This window comes from Etheostoma cragini, chromosome 9 (genome assembly GCF_013103735.1).
Source record: "Etheostoma cragini isolate CJK2018 chromosome 9, CSU_Ecrag_1.0, whole genome shotgun sequence".
Classification (NCBI taxonomy): domain Eukaryota; kingdom Metazoa; phylum Chordata; class Actinopteri; order Perciformes; family Percidae; genus Etheostoma; species Etheostoma cragini.
In genome coordinates, this window is record NC_048415.1 from 27,487,110 (window position 1) to 27,507,611 (window position 20,502).

At 40.7% G+C, this 20,502-nt stretch overlaps 2 protein-coding genes across 3 annotated transcripts in view; one reads left to right on the forward strand and one right to left on the reverse strand.

Annotated features, from left to right (window-relative positions):
• Positions 1-334: 334 nt before the first annotated feature.
• Positions 335-11,315, forward strand: lrrc41 (leucine rich repeat containing 41). Of its 2 annotated transcripts, none has more exons than XM_034881704.1 (10): positions 335-680; positions 1,663-1,749; positions 2,423-2,481; positions 2,604-3,399; positions 5,138-5,399; positions 6,426-6,592; positions 7,447-7,545; positions 8,477-8,605; positions 9,385-9,457; positions 10,630-11,315. In XM_034881704.1, the coding sequence occupies exons 1-10, from the start codon at positions 563-565 to the stop codon at positions 10,847-10,849; spliced, it is 2,010 nt and encodes a 669-aa protein (XP_034737595.1). In that variant the 5' UTR covers positions 335-562; the 3' UTR covers positions 10,850-11,315. The 2 variants fall into 2 exon arrangements, with proteins under 2 accessions (XP_034737595.1, XP_034737596.1); XM_034881705.1 differs by having other exon boundaries at positions 337-680; positions 5,138-5,374; positions 6,428-6,592.
• Positions 11,316-16,436: 5,121 nt separating this feature from the next.
• arhgap39 (Rho GTPase activating protein 39) overlaps positions 16,437-20,502 on the reverse strand; it is an 85,865-nt gene continuing 81,799 nt past the window's right edge. The window contains exons 9-11 of the mRNA XM_034881693.1: positions 19,836-19,927; positions 19,071-19,240; positions 16,437-17,754 (exon numbers count right to left, since the gene is read on the reverse strand). Coding sequence (XP_034737584.1) covers positions 17,560-17,754; positions 19,071-19,240; positions 19,836-19,927 — 457 coding nt within the window. The 3' untranslated portion in view covers positions 16,437-17,559. The remainder of the gene's footprint in view (positions 17,755-19,070; positions 19,241-19,835; positions 19,928-20,502) is intronic.

Consider the following 20,502-nt stretch of genomic DNA (forward strand, 5'->3'; position numbering starts at 1 on the left):
ATGAAATAGAGACTTGTGTGGCTTTATGAAATTAACGTTCCCTGAAAACAAATACATGTGGACTTATGAAATAAAAGTCCCTTGCAATAAATAAAAGTAGTCCATTGAAAAATTGTATTCAAAAAACAAATTATATATTGAATCAGTTATTGTACATATTTATATATTTTTTGCTTCATTTGTGTATTTAGCCATTTATTTCATAAGCATATTTACTAATTTAATATTGAATGCAGTGGCATTCCAAAGGTACTAGAGTTAGATGTTTGGCCAGTTTTCTAGGTAGGAACATAATCTGCCATATTGGACGCCGTGGGAGTTAACTCCGGAAGATGGCAGTAATGCAACGTTGCATGCTTCCCAAAAGAAGTAAAGAAGAAGCACAACATGTATTTGTCAACCCCCATGGTCGACCCGTGGGTGTGCCAACCATAGATATAACGTTATACCAACCGCTGGCTTTGCCTCACCTGACGCGGCTGGAACCAGCGCTGTGTTTTGTCAGTTGGTTAGCTAACTATTAGCATCGATGTTAGTAAATTACACACACCAATGCTAAACAATGCCTGCCACTATCCGCAACGCAAACCAAAGAACTCCAAAGGAGATATATCTAAAGGAGATATGTTTCCAAGCTGTCAGAAAACATTATGCTGCTTTGGGAATGGAGACTGTTCTTGGTAAGTTAACCTTACTAGCCTTTGAGAAGACGAGTTACGTTTGGTAACAAAGATAAGTAAAAAGTTTAAATGTTATGCTAGAAGCTAGCATGTCATTAATGTTAGCTAACGCTAGCTAGCAACATATCCTATAAATTGAAACGGACAGCTAACGTAACGTTACACCTATCTCCATTCAATAACCTTGCAAATTATGGCAATTTTTTTTCATTGAATGCACTAAAATAGCACCCACAATACATTTCAAGACGTAGCTAGCTAGAAATCCCCTAAAATATTTTAATCTTTTAAAATTCAGAATCAGCTTTAATATTGGTCAAGTAACGTTAACTATGTGTAGCTAGCTAATTTAGGCCAGTGGTTCCCCAATTTTTTATGTTAAGGACCTTTAACCTGAAACAAATCAGAAAAAAAAACCAGTTGATAAGACTTTGTCTCAGTTATTTTGCTTTTAGATGTTTTGTTACCTAAGGTTTATGAACCCCATAGCCAAGGTAGTCTTGTTGACCCATGGATGGAATTATCATGAAAATAAAGTACTCCCTTTTTTGCTGGGAACCCCCTCAAGGAACACCATAGAGTCTAAGCAAGGGCTTGGCACAGGCTTTACCTCATAGGCTTAGAATACAATAGAATACACTTCATTGTCCCCAGGGGAAAGTTGTGTTGGGCTTATGTGTTGCTTCACAACACAAACGTGCAACCCAAAAGACATTCTGAAATTGACATAGAATCAACATAAAAACAACATAAGATCAACAAGGACTATTATACTTGAAGGAAGGACACATAGGACTTTGAAGACAATACAACATCTTAAAAATACTCTAATAACCAAAGTGTAATACGTGCTAGTGTATTTATTGCACTTTGCTCTGTTGTGCTTAGATTTGGAGTTCAACAGCTGGTGATGATAATGATGAAAGAAAGTCTGTGTCCACTGTTGGAATGTCCTAACTTTAACCAATCTGTCTTAATGTAGATCTTCCAACGCCTCTCATTACGGATCTTCTTCCTCATCTGACTGTATGTCAGCTGGATGAGCTCCAGCCAGCCCTGAACCAGAGGGGTAAGAACTGTATTTGGAGTGCAAAGCTGTTTTGTATTTTCTTCTTTGTTCATAGACAGTAACACTATCTTTTGTTTTGATCGATCCATTGTTTGTTATGTTTAATTCTATTCTAAACAGGAGTTATCTCAGGAAACTTTACAGATAGAGTTCTATTATTTGCATTTACCCACTTAATCATTAGATTCACATTACTGATGATTTTTTATCACAAATCTCATTGTGTAAACATTTTGGGAAAGCAACAGTTGTCAACCCAACAACATTGCCGCAATATTGATATTGAAATATTTTGCCGGAAATAATGTGATAGTTTATTTTCTCCATATTGCCCATCCCTAGTCTAGACCACACTCTATAATTTACAAAGACCAATAACATTACATACATCTTTAAAAACACTCTTTAAGTAGTTGTACATTTCTTTTCCCAACTTGTATATACATTTGTATATTCTTTCCTTTGTATTTTTATCTTTATTTTTTCAAAATTTCTTCTTGTATTCTATCCTATTTATTATTTCCCATATATTCTGTATGTGTGCTGTGTGTCTAATATTTATAGCTGCTGTAGCACTGACATTTCCCAATTTTAGATCAATAAAATTCTATCATATCTTATCATTATTCAGTACCTGGTTCCATTAGTCTTTTTCTTGTCTGCCTTGTCTCAGGGATATCAACTCACTCTGGGTGGATTGGAGTCCTACAGGATATGTGTGGACCTAACCATGTAGGTGCACCGTCTTCTTTAATGATCAACAATCTCATATAGTAACATCCAGAACCCATATGTAAAGTGTGTGTGTGTGTGTGTGTGTGTGTCTGTGTTTGTGTTTGTGTGTTACATTTCAGGTAATAGACTTCAACACAGAAGAAGCGGCCAAACATGAAGTCATGAGACTGCTTTTTACTCTTGTATTCTACGGCTTCACAAACCCCTTTGTCAAAAGAAACATCACAAATCTAAACACCCCGTCCTTCCTGTGGGCTGCAGCTAAATGTATCAAACATTTTTCACTCACTACGCCAGTCGAAAGATTGACCGCTGAGGAGCGTCCACTTCTGGAGCTTTTGGAGCAGCGTATCAGGAGTGTTGGTGTATCGCAGTGCATTGATCTATTAGAGAGGAGGACACAATCTGCGCTGTATGTCCTTCATCGCCTGCTAGACCACGGTGTGGCTAAAAAACTTGTTGTACATGTGCAATGCCCCATCATGCTGTCCTGGATCCTACATGGCAGGGGTTCTCAGTATGTAAACCCTGAGCTGAAGAACCTAATGCACAGCAAAAGGGCAAGCTGCATTTACAAAGCAGCTTCATTCAGAGCAGACGGGGCCAGCTGCAGTTCAAGTCTCGAGGCCGGGGCTTCAGAAGAGGAGGATGACCAAGCCACTCCTTGCAAACGCTCCAGGTTGGAATATGTATCCATGGACCAGGACGTGGAATCCGGAGAAGCAAAATTTACAGTGGACCCGCATGTTCTCTGTCAAAGCTTCACTCCGTGTAATGGGCGCTCGGCAGGGGCTTGTCCTTGGGGACAGATTGAATGTCTGGAGATCAGGCAGTGTGGGTCCAACTCCCTCAGAGTGCTAAACTCTGCCTTGCCCACATTTTTTTGCCTTCGCTCTCTAACTCTTCACAGCAATGGTAAGTTTGCTAATTAATGTATGAGGAAGTTCAGTTGTGGAGCATTTAGGGGTTGTTATGGTCCACCATATATCATACGATGTACTGTACCTGTGCTTTTATGCTAGTTGCAACAATGACAATTAAGAGTAATTTTCTCTAACGCTGGTGGCAGTTGACAAGTAAAAGTGCCCTGTGTGTATTACAGGTGTCACAATTTTTCAAATCCACTATTTGATTGCATTTTTGATTTAGCAGCACTGACTGCTCTGCCATTATTTGGTTTACAATGGTTTTATTCCCTGACAACCATTTTTAAATTCTTCTTTCAGAAGATGGGCTCAACGGGGGTATGACTTCCATTTTTTTCCTGAATGTACCACATTATGGGCATATGGTTCAAGTCTAAATCGCCTTATTTAAAATGTAATAACAGTCATTTATTTCACTAGTTAAACTGTTTCAACACAAAAAACTAAAAGAGCCACAAGATGGCAGAATGGTACTTTACAACAAGGTCTTAAGTTTGCTGATCTGCAAAAAGCCACCAGATCAAACAGAAAAAACTAATATTTCATCCAGCTTTTGATTTTGATGATCGAAATTAAAATCAATTCTAGAATAATTTTTTTTAGATAATTGTTTTGGGCATTTTAGGCCTTTATTTTTGTAGCTGAATACACATAAGGGGAGAGCGAGGTGGAACGACATGCAGCAAAGGGCCGCAGGTCAAAGTTGTTCCCGCCGGCCGCTGCATCGAGGTGCAAACCGCTATATATGGGCGTGCCCTTCACCACGTGAACTTACTAGGCGCCCAGATTTGAAATCGTATAATCGTGTATGTATCATCGATGTCTAACAAAGGTACTGGATATCTTTCCATCTACATAAAACATTTCAAAAGCTTTAAAAAAAAAAGTATTTTAAATCCAGCGTGAAATTTAGTTGTCACCCTCTGCCTTTGTTGGTACATCACTGCTTTGCTTCCTCTAGATCAGTTGAATAGTGTGAAACCATTGGCTGGAATGTGCATGTGTCAACTGTGGCCGTTTTGCACACACGCGAGGCCAACCCCAAAAAACTGCTCCATAGCTGCTCAAGGTTGAAAACTCCACATGGTACACATGTTGACACAACCTACAGTCAACTCATTCAGCTCCATTCTATCGGTGCGGAGGCAGAATTCTTAGAGAACAGTATGTCAAAACCTGGACAATAAAACCAAAACTATCTTCATAGACAAGTGAGAACATTTTGGGTTTTAGTGATTTGGATGAACTGAATCTGTAACGATATGCAGAATTTGTATTACCATTGCACTATCCTAACATAGAATGAAATGCAAATTAGAACAGTTGGGGGAGGCATTGTTGCTGTCTGAATTTTGACATTGAACTGCAGCCAAATAAAGGGATGCAGCCCTTTAGACATTATTGCTGTATTACAGAGGTTTCTGAAGGTCAGCATCTGATTTTTATTGAATCCATTTAATCAGTTAACTAAACTTAAATAGCGGATCACCTTGTAAGAAAAGGTGTGGTGTACACAGGGTTCAAAATTCCCTTCTCCATCCACCAGCCAAATGGCTAGTTCAGATTTCCCTTGCCACTTAATAGATTATTGTTGTTGTTGTTTTTTGCTGGTGAGTGAAGAAATCCACCAGCCACTTGCATGTTTTACCAGCATTTGGCTGGTATATGGTGCTAATTTTGCATCCTGGGTGTGTGCAAATGATTTGTTTTTATGTTTGTCTGTGCAGCGACCTTCAGGGACTCTGATGTGTTGGGCCTGGCCAGAGCCCTGAAGCAGCTGTCGCAGAGTCCCCGCAGCTCTCTCACGGATCTGAGCATCAGCGTCCTGCCGTACACCCGGCTCACGGGGATCCTGCTGGACGCGAGCCCCAGAGTGACATCCCTGCATGTGGAAATCCAGACTGTGATGTGGGGGCCACACTTTTTACCACATCATCCCAGGATGGCTGAGTTGGATGTGTCAGGTGCTGTGAAGCGTCTACCAAAGTTACCAAAGTAACAGTTAAAGGGAGGAGGATTGAGAGTAGGCATGGGCCGGTAACCGGTTTAAAGATATACCGGGGCTTGAAAAATTAACGGTCTGAAAAAGTCATGGTTTCAAAACCACTAAAACTTTTCCTCATCCTGCAGTAAAGTAAAGGTAGTTTATTGACACGTAGAAAAATTCATTCTCTGCATTTAACCCATCCCTCAAGGGCACTGACTGGAGAACTCAGTACATGTTTTCTGATGGTGGGGGAAACCCGAGCACCCAGAGGAAACCCCCAACAAACATGGGGAGAACATACAAACTCTACATAGAAAGACTCAAAACGACCTGGATTTGAACCCATAAGCTTCTTGCTGTGAGGCCACAGTGCTAAACATTGGGCCACCATGCTGCCATGAGCAGTTTTTTTAGTCAAGGACAGAGAGTTCAGTTTAGAAATCCCTTTCTCTGCCAGTGTGCAGTGAGTTTGAAAATAAAATATATTTTGTTCAATAGTGGAAAAAAAGACATTTCTAAATACTACATTTTAAAGCTATAATTTTAATACTGTGTAACCGTGATATTTTTGCTGAAGGATATAATACCGTCAGAATCTTATACCGGCCCATGCCTAATTGAGTGTGTGTTCTACCTGTTAAAACACAAAATAAGTGTTGAACCAATGCTTAGCAACACATCCTGTAGTGGTTAGGGAGAGAGTAACCGCAGTGTTATGAAAGGTTTTCAACCTGATAACTTCTTCTCAGATTTCATTCAGTTTAAAGGGGAGTTTCTTTTGTAACAACCTATGAAAGAAATTAGGTAACTAAATGGAAAAAGGGAAAGTTTTTGTGTTGTAGCCACATGGTTGAATGCACTTATTGTAAGTGACTTCAGATAAAAGTGTCAGCTAAATAAAGGAAATGTAATCCTAAACTGTCTTTTTTAAGAAGAATGGTACTGAGTTCTAAATGCTAATACTACTGTAAAGCAGTGTAGTGTTAAAAAAAAAAAAGAATCAACCTATGGTGACTGTTTTCTTCCACAGAGCTGCCCCTGGAGAAGCTGGCTGTCAAAGTAGCTGAGCTCCAAACAGATCTGCACTTCATCACATCAGTGCTGCGCCGCTCTCCACGTCTCCGCTCGCTTCACGTAGCCGGGATGAGATTACCAACTGGCTCCTCTCAAAGCCAACTCCTCGCCACTCTCTCAGGTAACGTGTCTAGTCAATGGAATGGTTTCACCACAGTGTGAGTGTCCAGGCCTTCCTAAAGGTGCACACAAAGAGCCAGGCATACGTTGTTATATGATTTTCCACTGGGGGAAAGCTGGAGGATCAGAGTCAACTTAGTCCCACAGCATTCAGGGATGGGTGAAACACGTGATCTGATTTATTATTTGCATTTGTTGTTATTTCTTTAAACCAATCACAATCATCTTGGGCGGTGCTATGGAGTCGCTATGCAAAACAGCCTCTGTAAGGAACTTGTTTTGGTGAAACATGTACTGTACATTCAAAAGTTTTTTAGTTGTGCAACAGAGAACATAGATTAGAGAGATAGTCTAGCTAGCTGTCTGGGTTTACCCTGCAGAGTCCTAAGGAACAGTTTACCATAGTCCTCAGAAATCCACCAGAGTTTAGAACGCCAACACAAAGGGAGCTGAACGACAATTTTAGGCGGACATCAGTTGACATCATGATATGATAGGTTGTGTGTGTATCCAAACTCCAACTTATCTTTTTCCTGTGTGCCATAGAGAGTTTTCTGTTGCATGACTAAAAAAACTAGGCACCGTTGCTCAGTCCGGCGTTTAGCACCGTCCAAGACAATTGTTATTGGTTAAAAGAAATGCAAATAAACCAGAGCAGGTTTTGTGGACTAGCCAGACCTTCTTCCACAGCGCTGAGAAGGAAGGTCTGGCAATGCGAGACTAGTCATCAGTTGACATGAACACATCTGCCATAACCTAATATGTGCCTGTCCTGCCCTAATATTGGCCTGGTCTTAACTGTAAAACAAATAGAAGCTGAAGTGCTGTCAGTAATGACATATGGTCATCTTTTAGAGTCAAATCACTGCTTGAGGAGTCTCAACCTGGAGGACATGAAGCTGTCTGACTGTCTCCCTGAGATCCTCAACCTACTGAGAGACTGCAAGTTGGAAGGTAAGGGAAAGAGGGTGACTCATAACGGGTGGTCTTTTCCTACATGTTCACTTGATCCCATCATGTACGTGACACCTAAGAGCATCTGTCTGGAACCATCCGCCGCCATCATTACAATCAACATCTACATTATTGTCATTAAACAAACCTTTGAAAAGCTCACTAATCAACAATAGCTTGACGACTTTTGAGATCTTACTGAAATTCATCACATTTTTTACACTTGGACCCTATTTTATTGGTCTATTTTTTATATAAGTCTTTTCTTGGCTTCTGAACTCCCTCTCCTGCACAATGTTTTATCTTTAATCGAGCCTTATTGTTTGTTTTTTTAATAATGTGTGAAGAAACGAGGGTAACACTTTACTTAGTTTTCTACATGAGACTGTCATGACAAAACTGAATTACACTTATTAAAAGAAGCGTTGTGTCATAAATGTTTATGACTTGTTTATAATGTTTATGACACATTCATGAGGGTGTCATGTCACTTTTATATGGATAACTTCAAGTAAAGTGCAACTGAAAAGGGTCTTAAGCTTAGAAATACAAGCATTCAGGCTCTGTAGCTTTGAGTAAGGACATACGGGACATTACCGGGTATTTTAATATTATTTTTTATTATTTGTTTGGCATTTTAGGCCTTTATTTGTATCGGACAGCTTAGACTTGAAAGGGGAGAGGGAGGGGAAATGACATGCAACAAAGGACCGCAGATCGGAGTCCAACCCACGGCCGCTGTGTCTAGGACTGAGTTTCTCTATATGGGCGCCTGCTCTACCACGTATTTAAGTCAGCTTCAATTTAAGCAGATACAACCTGCAGAACAGCACGTGGTAGGGACTTTATTATTCTCCGTCAGCGTTTCTTTTCTCAGTGGAAAAGGTAATCCTCGTGTTCTTAACTCTTTTCCCCTCTCTCTGGATCTCAGAGCTGCGGTTTAATGACTGCCGCCTTCTGGAGAAGTGGAGCAACAAGGAGGAGAGTGTGCAGCAGCTGGTGGCTGCCCTGAGGACGGTGCCTTCCCTCCACACACTCAGCCTGGCTCAGAATCGGCTCGGTAAGCACACGAAGATATGGATTCACGCATGTTCAAACAGTCTAGTCTGGACAGGGAGTAACAGGTTAAAAGTTAGAAGAAACGGTCTCAGTTGCTCTCGCTCTGAACCGAAAGGTGACTCAAAACCTACCTTTTTAGTCAAGCCTTTTAATAAATAACTTCATTATTCAATTTCTCTATCTATCTACTTATGGTCTATTTTTTCGTTTGTTTTATATCTGGTTGGTTTTAATCTGTTTTATTAATAGCTTTTAATCTACTAATTGTCTACCTATTGTTTTTAACAATCCACAGTTGATGTACTTATTCGCAACTGTTTAGAGCTTTTATTTATTTGACCTATGGATTTAAGTTTCCATCGGTTTGAAGTGTAATGCCTCTGGTGTTTCCTCAGCTCGGTCCAGCTCGCTTCCTGATTTTAATTCATTAAGGTGTGTGTGTGTGTGTGTGTGTGTGTGTGTGTGTGTGTGTGTGTGTGTGTGTGTGTGTGTGTGTGTGTGTGTGTGTGTGTGTGTGTGTGTGTGTGTGTGTGTGTGTGTGTGTGTGTGTGTGTGTGTGTGTGTGTGTGTGTGTGTGTGTGTGTGTGTGTGTGTGTGTGTGTGTGTGTGTGTGTGTGTGTGTGTGTGTGTGTGTGTGTGTGTGTGTGACATTTAAGTGGATGGGAAGTGCTATATAAATGAAGTCAGATTGATTCTATCTATTCTATCTTATCTCTAGATCATGAATAGTTTTGAAAGCAACTGTTTCAACTGTGTCAAATAATGTGACTGTGTCTCCAGCCAAGAACGTGTGTGTGCTGGCAGAGCTGTACTCAGGCTCCTCACCGAGCTCAGTGAACCGACTCGACATCAGGTGAGCGCTGCAGCAAGCAGCACCAAGATGCCTCCAGCCGCCTACACATGATTCAGCTTTGACCTCACTGCTGCTGACCTTTCAAGGCGCGGGCAATTCCAGAACGTCACTGCGCTGCGTTTAGCCTCCGTGCTCGGCGCCCTACCTCGTGGTTTTGCTGCGGATTATGTGTAGGCGGCTTCAGGCTTCAACGCCTCTCTGGTGGTCCGATTTGAAGAAGTAGTTACCACTCGGTCATACAGCTTTTTTTTACATTTTCAACATCAGCAATTAAATTAAAGTTTTTTGGGGCACTTGCACATTTGATCATCAGGACAGCTTGATTACTAAAGGGAAGAGAGAGGGGGGAGACATACAGAAAGTTGCCGCAGGTGGGACTCGAACCCCGGGCCTCTGTGTTGAGGAATACACCTCCATGCTGAGCTACTTGGGCGCACAAGTAATAAAGTTAAAATAAGAGACTAAATATGTTAGCATGTGTATATTTCTTTAAAATGCTCATATTATGCTCATCTTCAGGGTCATAATTGTATTTAGAGGTTGCACCAGAATAGGTTTATGTGGTTTTATTTTTAAAAAAACACCATCTTTTTGTTGTTCTGCACATTGCTGCAGCTCCTCTTTTCACCCTGTGTGTTGAGCTATCTGTTTTAGCTACAGAGTGAGGCATCTCACTTTTATTCCATCTTTTTTGGGAGTCGCACATGCGCAGTACCTGGGTAAGGACTATTAGCCAGTCAGAAACAGAGTATGAGAGCGTGCTACGCTAGCAGCTAGGCGAGCATTATAACATGTGTTACAAAGTGACACACGCTCGTCATGGAAGTAAAGGCTGGACTACACTAGAGCTGTTAATAGCAGTTGGCGAACAGTGATTTCTGTTGGAGATGATAAGTCACTTTGGGGGGGGGGGACTTTTTCAATTGTTTCACTTTATTAACGTGCACAAAAAGGATAACAACACAATAAAGTCGAGAAAAACCTAATACGAGCACTTTAAGTTACAGAATATCACACAAAGTGTACTTCACATTTCCAATTATAAATGCAAAGTTTGGCCCAGACTATCAAGTTTCATCCAACACTCACTGTCGATTTAGTTTAGTAAGTTTTTTTTTTTTTTTAATTACATTACATCATAATTTCCATGTGCTGCCTTTTGTCCCGGACAGCTCCAACTTCATTCAGCCTGCTGATCTGCTGGAGTTCGCTAAGAGATTGAGGACACATCCTCCGCCACACCGATTGATCCTTGACCTCAGGAAAAACCCGGGGGATCGGGACCCCGACACATGGAACACGGCACTGAAGAGGCTCCGTCCCTTCTGCGTTCTCCTGGTTGAAGGATGGAACTCCACGAACACAATGGCAGACCACATCAGCAATATGTGAACAGAGCTAGAGGCACATCTGGGCGGTAAACTCTCCCTGTTGGAGTGAAACGTTGCTGTAAAGTGAGCACTTTATGTAACGTTTGACAGAACAGACTGTGTTTGGTTCACACAGTAGCCGGTTCCAATGAAAGGGTTTTATTAAAGGTCCCATGGCATGAAAATGTCAATTGAGTTTTTTTAATATTAATGTGAAATTCCCCAGGCTGCCTATGGTCCCCCAGTGGCTGGAAATGGTGATAGGTGTAAACCGAGCCCCGGGTTTCCTGCTCTGCCCTCGAGAAAATGAAATCTCAGATGGGCCAATCGGGAATCTTGCTTCTTACGAGGTCATTAGGGGCGAGGTTACCTCCCCTTTCTCTGCTTTGCCCACCCAGAGAATTTGGCCCACCCATGAGAGAGAGACATCATGGCTTTCAAACAAGTAAAGTGGCAGTCGGTCAGGTCCGCACCCCAGCCTCCACTTCCCCCCCTCTCTCCCCTCCTCAAAAGCTACAGTCTTAGAAATGGCACATACTAAGGAAAGGTCATTGTGGGACTGGCTCTAGTGACTGTAATTCTGCACCAAGGGCTGAGTTTTGGGAAAGAGACTTCAGATACAGTATCGGGGGACCACTAAGGTCTATGTAAAGAGACTTCAGATACAGTATTAGGGGACCACTAAGGTCTATGCAAAAGCCTCCAAAGAGCGCCATGTCATGGGACCTTTAGTTTTGAGGCTTCCCTAACCACACCTGCAGCGTGAGTCACTTCTCCGCTGTCCATTTCATGCAATATTGCTCTAAACATATAGTAGTTCAACATGTTTAAATACACAACTTCCAATCTGTCTAAATTGTGATACATACATAGTGTACTGAGCATTCGGCTCGAAGGAGAAGGATGAAGCCGTAGGAAGGGTTCTTAGTGACATTGACGTTTTAGTTTTTCCACCATAATTGGAATTATGGTATAACGGTCCTTATTGATGCTTTAATTAGTTGTGACACATTTCCTTAGTTCTATGAATGTTACATCTATTTAATGTGACATTTCATTTTTTCTCTTGCATCAGAGTGCACATTGGAACTGTTGGAAAATAAAAGAGCGTCCCGTTAGTTTGACATTTGAATCGTTTATTAAACCAACGTCTGTTACACTTCCAGAGTCATCCCTTGGACAGAGTGTGAGTGAGAGGGGACATTAAGATACAACTGAAAAAACCTGGAGGGTTGACGTCGAGGTGAAGAGCAGTTTCACAGCAGCTTTCTCTTCGTTGTCGTTTTCTTTCTTTCATTAGACGAACAGCATTGACACCGACTACCAAATCATCATTAGTAGGAACCAAGTAGAAAAAACAATCAGAAAAACGGATTAAAAGACTTAATCTTTTTCTTAGCGGATTTTTTTTTAAAGCTAAATACTGTAACACTTATTTTCTGTAAATTCAGTTTGTTTTCCCGTAGGTTTTCCTATTTTTAGTAAATTCAAGTCAAAGAGTGAAGACCCTATGTCTGCATGCTAATCTGTTGATTTGCTGGGTCTCATCTACAACCATCTCTTACATAAAACATCACTCTCACAAACACACAGCACGTACACACTCGTACACGCTGACGCAACATTTCAACTTGGCCAGGCTAGGCTTCTCATTTACTGTGATTTTACAGGAAATCGACTTAAAACATTTGGCCATATTCATACCTCATAAAGAAATCAATTATCAAATGACAATTTTTTTTTTTCTCTAAGAAACAATTGGCTGTCAAAAGAAAATGAGCTCACCTTACTGCCAAAATCAGATATCCTGATTATCATAATGCGAAAATATTTTCACATTTGTACATTGACAGCCGCAGATGGCATGTTAGAGGGTGGGAAACTAACCGGACCCAGGATTATTTACTAAGTAACTACTAGTGTAGTTCACAAATTGTATCTTGTTGGTTATGAGATAGTCACCAATAAATCTAAGGGTCACCTGTGAGGTGTAGAGTTGGGACTGTTTAAACCTGGCAACCCCACTATGAGGACAGGACGATGGTGTAATGGTTTTTTTCTTGCATTTAGCAGCTAGTTGGATTCTAAGAAACTGGTGTGTTGTGGGGTGAAAGCTGCCCCTCTTTTCGCGGAAGGTCTGCGGCATGGCTCAGCGATAGATGGCGACGCAGCTACTGCAGGTGGCTGGCTGTGGTCCGTGACCCATAATCTACCCAGACTTTAACAAAAGTAAAAACCATTCCTCAAGATAAACCGCTTCTTTTTGGAGTATGAATCAGACGTACAGTTACAGATATCTAGGCTTAATAACACTTTGTGGTACTTCAGGGGAAAATGGGTGGAAGTTTGGAGCTGGATTTAAACTGTTACTTTTGGACCTTTATCAAAGTGAGCAAAATGTACACTAACCAGACTTGGGGGGGGGGGGTTAACTTTTACAGCCATTTCCACTGTTACACGTGGTGCCTTTTCTTGTTTCTCTATATACTTTTACATAGTCTGTGACAGTGTCAATGTTCAAGTTCCAGAGTGTGTATGTTAGTGAGTGAACGGCACATCACACACAGCGACACTCATCCCAGTCGCTTCAAAATAAAAAAAATAAAAAACTAAACCGATTCTTTAGCCAAAGATGAACTGTGAGACTGAGTGACATCTGGACCTTTTAAGGTGGAAGTCACTGGGTTTTTTGTGTGTGTGTGTGCGTCACCATGAAGCATTCACAATCATTATTTCAGTTGTGTCACAAAAACCCCAAATGAATAGAAAATTGTTCAGCAATATTCACACAGTCATACATCAACACGTGTGCTCTAACATGACGAAAACTACAGTTAATCGCACACACACGTGCTGTAAAAAAAAAAAAAACACACTGCAGCCTACATTACAATATCTTGAGAAGGCATTAAGGAAATCTCAAATAAATATAAATAAATTAAATCATATAAAAAAGAACGGGTTAACAACATAGAAATTCTGTTATAGAGCAAAAATCCCAAATGTCCATGTTGATGCAAGATACAGGTGTGTAGTGGTGGTGGACTTGCTCTGTGGGCCGGGGGGGGGGTTGTGTTCCTCAAATCCCTCCCAGGAAGGGTGAGCATGCTGTGTTGTGTTTTCAACATTAAGGATGGGGGCTTTCTTTAGGCAGTGCTGCTACATCCCTACTATTGTATCTGCTGCTCATGGATATTCAGGATGCCGGACCAAATACTGAGGCAGAGCGGGCAGACGTGACCAGATTTCCTCAAGATGACCTAATGCTTAAGAACTAGGGCTGGCCAACAGATAAATATAAATCGAATCGCGTTATGAGACTAGCTAATGTCTTAAATTTCTCTGCGATATGTCACAGTGAAGTGATGTCATTTTCTGAACTTACCAGACTGTTCTAGCTGCTCTCTTAGCCCTCTTGTTGTGCTCGGGTCAACTGTCCATATCTGAAATATAATTTTTTTTTCTTGTTTTTTAACCATATTACCAAAAAAAATGGATTGGATTCCTTACAACGCTTTTTGTAAATACAATTCATTCTGACTAAACTCATTTGTACGTTCCTCTGATCTTAACTATTAGTCCAAATAATTCCCAATTTCTGTTTTTTTTTTATCTCAAATATTTGGTATAATTCTATATAAATGAGGGTTATTGACCATGAATTCAAAAATGTAGTGTAAAACTAGTGGTAGAAAAGTGGTGTTAGTGAAAACTAAAAAAGAAAAAAATGAATTTTGTTGTACATTTTTGACCCGGGAGGACAACACAACACTGCTTTTACCCGCTTAGTCACTGTCTCCCCATAACTGATGATTAATCACTTAAAATCTGAGCACCAATCCTACAATACAGTCGCAATATCGTTGAGGTATTTGATCAAAAATATAGTGATGTTTGATTTTCACCGTATCGCCCAGCCCTAACTAAAAAAAAAAAAAACAGAAGGGGGTTGATGGGTGAGATCAGTTTCCAGGCAACCATCTGTCCGAGCCGGGTTGCTTTTCCTTTTTTGGCACACATTCAGCCGGTAAGGAGAAACTGAACCGGTCTTCCATGTGTTAAGAGATTCGAACATGGACACCAAATACAACTGTCCGTAGTAACTGTCTCCTGTGCTGCATGCTAGAACATTATAGCAATTAATACCCTGCACAATATGTAACACTCAGTATACTGTAATAGCACCACTAACCGTAGTGGACGTATGGTGCGAGATTATAGAACTTTTGAAAAAGGACATAAATTCTCCCTCTTTCAAATGAAAAGTTGAACTCATATGACCAGTAGCTTATGGCGGCTAATGTGGGCTAATATTACCAAACCTAGTACTTTCAACATCCACCGTTACCACATAACTGTCACTTACAGCGCCTGCTCTTCAGGAAACGTTAGCTAGCATACTACTTAGGCAATTGCACATTTTTGTATTCTCAACTTGTATACATTCAAATATAGTTCGTTGTATTTTATCCTATTAGTTCATGTATATTGTATCCTAGTCTTTAATTTATATTTATATTCTGTGCTGTTTGACTGATATTATTGCTGCTGTAACTATAATTTCCCATTTTATTGGGATCTCTATCTATCTATCTATCTATCTATCTATCTATCTATCTATCTTCCCAATATGAAGAACAGGAAACCTCTTGTGAATCAGATTTAAAGTGTTCACACACTATTCCAACATTGTTGACCCTGTATCAGTTTGTTAACAAGTATGCCAGACAGTAACAAGCAGTGTACAGCTAGTTAGTTCATTTCTAATTATCTGTATTCATTGTTTTGTGTTCATATCGGATGTTGTTTGGAGGCAAGAGCAAGCTTTGATGTCGATTCTTAAGTTCTTTTTGCCAAGAAGCGGGTATTGGCTCAAAATTAGTGGGAGACATTGTCCCCACAGTTTGAGTGTGCCAGCTAACACTCAACAGAATAATTAAGAGCACTAAGATTGCTGAAGGTCAGTATGGTCTAGGCCATAATTTCATATACATATATATAATGTATCTTAAATTAAATAAATAAATAAATGTACTTCCTTAAAATACAGTGCCATGAGTACACACGACCCTATGTTAACTACACATAGAAGCAGGCACATTTTAGTTTTTAAAGGGCAGTTATTTCATGGATCAGGACACTATGCCTTAAGTTCCCTTGGTTTTTGGAATTAAAATAACCCCCCCACCTCATTAAATACCCTTCACCATACCTAGAGATTGGGATGGTTTTATTTCATTTAGCCTAATAGCTGGTTTGATTTGCGTCGAGAGATGATTTTAGAGGCTGATTTAGTGTCCACGTTCTCCTCACTTAACAGCTTAGTGGCCAACAGCTTATCACCGTATCACCGTCTTCCTTTACAGCGACATTAGTTTAAGGTCATGCGGGCAGGCAACATCAAACGGAGTGAAGTTATATCTCGCCCCAACTGTTTTTGTCTCAATGGTTTCTGTCAAGGGCTTTAAATGACACCCGCCAACCGATTAGACATTACATTACATTACATTGCATTTACATACATTGTAAAGTGTTCGTCGGTGTTGCCAGATTCGCCTGTTTTTCGCACTAAAAATATAAATATTACGAGCTACGCTGACACGAAGAAGACAAAAAGGAATGCTGTCAAGTAAACCAGAGGAGCCGAAATGAGGAGGGTCATAAAAGAAAAAAGTAAAGTTACTTTGGAGAAAAAAACTAAAAAAACATTTGGCTGCTGGAAAAAGTGATTGGTTGGTAATCTATTAGCCATGTTGGCTGGTGATCAAAAAGGTTAATTTAAAGCCTTGTTGCTGTTCCTTTAAGACAGCAGTTTGAGGCAGGATCACAAACAGGAGCCTCTGTGTTGAGTTCTCAGCTCCTACTAAGTTGTGGCAGTGTAAAACGGACACATCTTCACCTTTACACCTGGTGTCTGAGGCATACTGCACATACAGCGGGATCAATCTGATACAATAAAGTACTGAGCGAATGGTGCAGTTAGGCTTTGTATCGTGTGAACATCTGGTGCTGAACCCTAGGAATCATGTATGTTAGAGACGTCAAAACTTGTGGCAGATTGTGCGTGTGTACCGTGTGTTTGAATGCGTCATTCTTCTAGGTGATAATTCTTCCTTTGCGTTAGATGGTATTGTACACTGCAGAAGGTGGGGCAAGACTTTCCAATGCAAGTGTGTACATGTTCTGATATGTGTGTCATATCGTATGGGACAGTGTATGTGTGTTTAAGCAGGGGAAAACAAAGAGTTAAACATCGGTTCACATTAAAAAAAATAAGTGGAATTTAAAAAGTGGGGTCCTGAACTCTGAGTGTGCCAGTGACACTAATGATGAGATCCCTGCTAATTCCTTCATACTGTATGTGTAGAGCTGTATTAATGTATGTGAAGGCACACACAGTACTGTTAGCATATGAAATTTTTTTTTCTTCTTTTTTTCTTGTGTAAATGTCAGTTAAAGGACTACATCTACAGAAATAGAAAAAACAGCCGGGTCAACTCAAATGTACAGTGGTCAAACTCGAAAACAAGGCAGTTTTGTTAGTTCCAGAAAAGTAAACATGTTGAAGAGGCGAGGCATTCACCCAGCGGCAACAATGTGTATGTATGATGTTCCTGTGCTGGGGGAGTGTGTGGGGCCCTGTCATGGAGGGGTTGAAGGGAACTGTAAGGGTAGTAAAGTATGGATGGCGTGTGTGTGTGTATGTGTAAGTGTGTGTGTGAGATGGGGGGGCTATAGCATTCCATCCATGAAGCTGGTGTCCAGCCGCTGGATGAGCACCCGGATGAAGGACATCTCCTTGCGTGTGTTCTCAAAGATCACCCTGGGGTCGTCGGACTGGCAGCGCAGACAGTTGGGGGCCATGACCATGGCCAGGTTGTTCACGTCCATCTTGGTGATGGCCACGTTGGCGGACTGGGCAAATACCTGGACACACACAACGTGCAGTTAGGGCCGGGGGATATGGAGAAAATCCAACATCCGGATATTTTCAACCAAAAACCTCGACGTCGATACCGCAACGATGTTGTGGTGTTGACTAGATTGAGATTTTAGATAAATTCTAATCAGTAATGTGAATATAATGACTAAGTTGGTAAGGGCAAATAATAAAACAGCTAGAAGAGTCTGGTAAGTTCAGAAAAAAACAAGACTTATGTGATATTACAGTATCCAAAATCTAATATCTAGTCTCATATCGTTATACTACGATGTTGTGATGGCCAAAACCACTTTTTCATCGTACTATTCTATGACTTTTTTTACGTCCTAGTATACAAGAACTGTTTTGGGGGACTTTCTGCTTTTCTCTATCTTTCCATCTGTGTGCATTCATTTCCCAGTAATGCATGTTACTAACTTAGCTCCGGGGAGCTTGTTGCTTATTGGAGTCCTTATGTGTTCTCGCCTCGCAGTTTTTCTTGGATTGTGGTGGCAGCTGCTGCCGTGGTCCTGCACAACGCCCTGCTCTGCTACTACTAGTATTTCCAGTCATAGAGGTCTTCACTAGGGGGTCCTCAGAGTTACTGCAGTGGGGGCCCCAAATTATTGTTAATTAGGTATTATGTTTTAAAATGTCTTGGCATATCAGTGTCCAACATATTATTAGCAAATATAAATCAGTCTATTTTTGGGATAAAAACACATTAATGATAACATTACAAGATTAAATAAGGATTTATAAACTCATTCCAACAATTAAAATGTAATAGCTTAGTATTTCTATGGATTAAACAAGTAGGTATGAAGGCAATAGTCCACCCACACATTATATATATAGAGAGAGAGAGAGAGAGAGAGAGAGAGAGAGAGAGAGAGAGAGAGAGAGAGAGAGAGAGAGAGAGAGAGAGAGAGAGCACTGACATGTAAAAGGGGGTCCCTGAGCCATTTTTCTCAGGCTTATATATTTTTTATGACTTTTTTCCAACATGTTATTACTGTAGCTCAGCCAATATTCAAATTCAAACATATTTAAAACAATTCAGCCACTTATTCTTATACTTTAAGCTATTTATTTCTTTCCCATTAGGTCATTACTTCTAGCTACATGTTTAACCTTCTGTGCTCGCTTGCTATCTTGCTAACTAATAGGTTTCTTCAGTTCTGCTGGATGTTAGTTAGAAAATATCTTTCTGTTTTTGTCATTTAGATGCCTTAAACCTATTCAGTTAGATACATTCATGCCTCGTGAGAGGTGGGTGTGGGTGTGGGTGTGGGTGTATGTGTGTTTGTGTGTGTGTTACCTGTAGGAAGCGGATGAGGTAGCAGAGTACCAGTTTGTTGATGTGTGGCAGGCCTAGCACCACGTTGACAGCTGCCTCTGGGTTGTCATAGTGATTGATGCACTCCTCGTAAAACTCGTGAGGGATGAGCGGCTCCTCCAGCTCCCTGTACCAGAGCTTCAGCAGAGACGCTGGAGACACACAGACACCAGGGTAGCATGACGTGAGACCTCCGTGAAAACTCATTTAAAACCTGTTTAAGAACTAAACAAAGTCTAGTTCTAGTCTAACTGCATCTGCATCACCTTGTTGGGGCTAGGCCTGTAACTATTATTACATAATTGTCTTATTTTCAATTATTTTACATGATCACGCTAACATTAGTTAAGGTCTTAAGGGGTATGACCTTTGATAGTAGTTGCTGATTTTGTTTAGATATGCTAAATTGTAATTATGTAAGTCATTATATAATTACAGGCTGAAACCTGCCTCACAAACCTTTGATGAAGGTTTGTGAGGCATCACCATCATCACCTGTCCCTTAATATTTATGAGAAGAAGGGGGTTGTTTACTTCATTGGCTGTGTACTTGTGTTGTTACATTATCTGGGTCTCATAACAGGGTTATACAGTATAACCAAAAGATATAGGCTGGGATTCATTAAAAACTTAAATTTGTTTTAAAATATAAAAAAAAAGAAAGAAAGAGACAATTGTATTGTTAATCGGAATAATTTATGAGACAATTAATGGTACAGCAAAATGTGTGCGTGTGTGTGTGTTTACCTGGGATGTGTGGGTCCTCCAGTCCTGTGGGGATTTTCCATTGATCCACTTGCAGCTTGAGGGCATTGACTTCATCTATGTCCCCTGGCACCCTGGAGGTCAAAGGTCAAAAGCTGGTTACACTTCGGCGCCTGGTCTCTCCAGTCGCAGTCTCATCGTCTTTGTATTACTCGTGACTTCGTTACATTCCACGATCCATTCTACGAGAACTCTGATGAAAGTCGTTCCCATCGGTTCTATTTCGGTCATTAATTGTAACACTGTTTTCCTCCCTCAAGATGTACCTGTGTGTACTTGCCGTGAGACAATCCTTCTGCCCATCCTGACTCTTTCTTATCTTACAACATGTCCGCTAAATGAATGTGGCGATGGTTAGAAAATGCAGATGTCCTTGTGTGTCTCATTGTGAACTGAACCCTGCTTCGTGCTGCTTTGTTCTCCGAGCGCTCGCCACTGCTTTCAGAATCAACTTCCAGAGGGCAAGCCACTAGAGCACGGGTCTTCTACATTTTTTAAGCCAAGGACCCCCAAGGGGCCCTTCTACTACATTTACATACTAAATACATACATACAGTACATACATATACACATACACTACCGGTCAAAAGTTTGGGGTCACTTACAAATTACTATTACACTCCATTATAGACAGGATACCAGCTGATCT

What these genes read in the sequence shown, in the direction of transcription:
- lrrc41 (XM_034881704.1), top strand. Translation starts at nt 563, where the DNA reads ATGCCTGCCACTATCCGCAACGCAAACCAAAGAACTCCAAAGGAGATA. An exon ending in ACTCCTCGCCACTCTCTCAG is followed by an intron (nt 6,593 to 7,446) that starts GTAACGTGTCTA and finishes GTCATCTTTTAG; the next exon opens with AGTCAAATCACTGCTTGAGG. An exon ending in GAGAGACTGCAAGTTGGAAG is followed by an intron (nt 7,546 to 8,476) that starts GTAAGGGAAAGA and finishes TCTGGATCTCAG; the next exon opens with AGCTGCGGTTTAATGACTGC.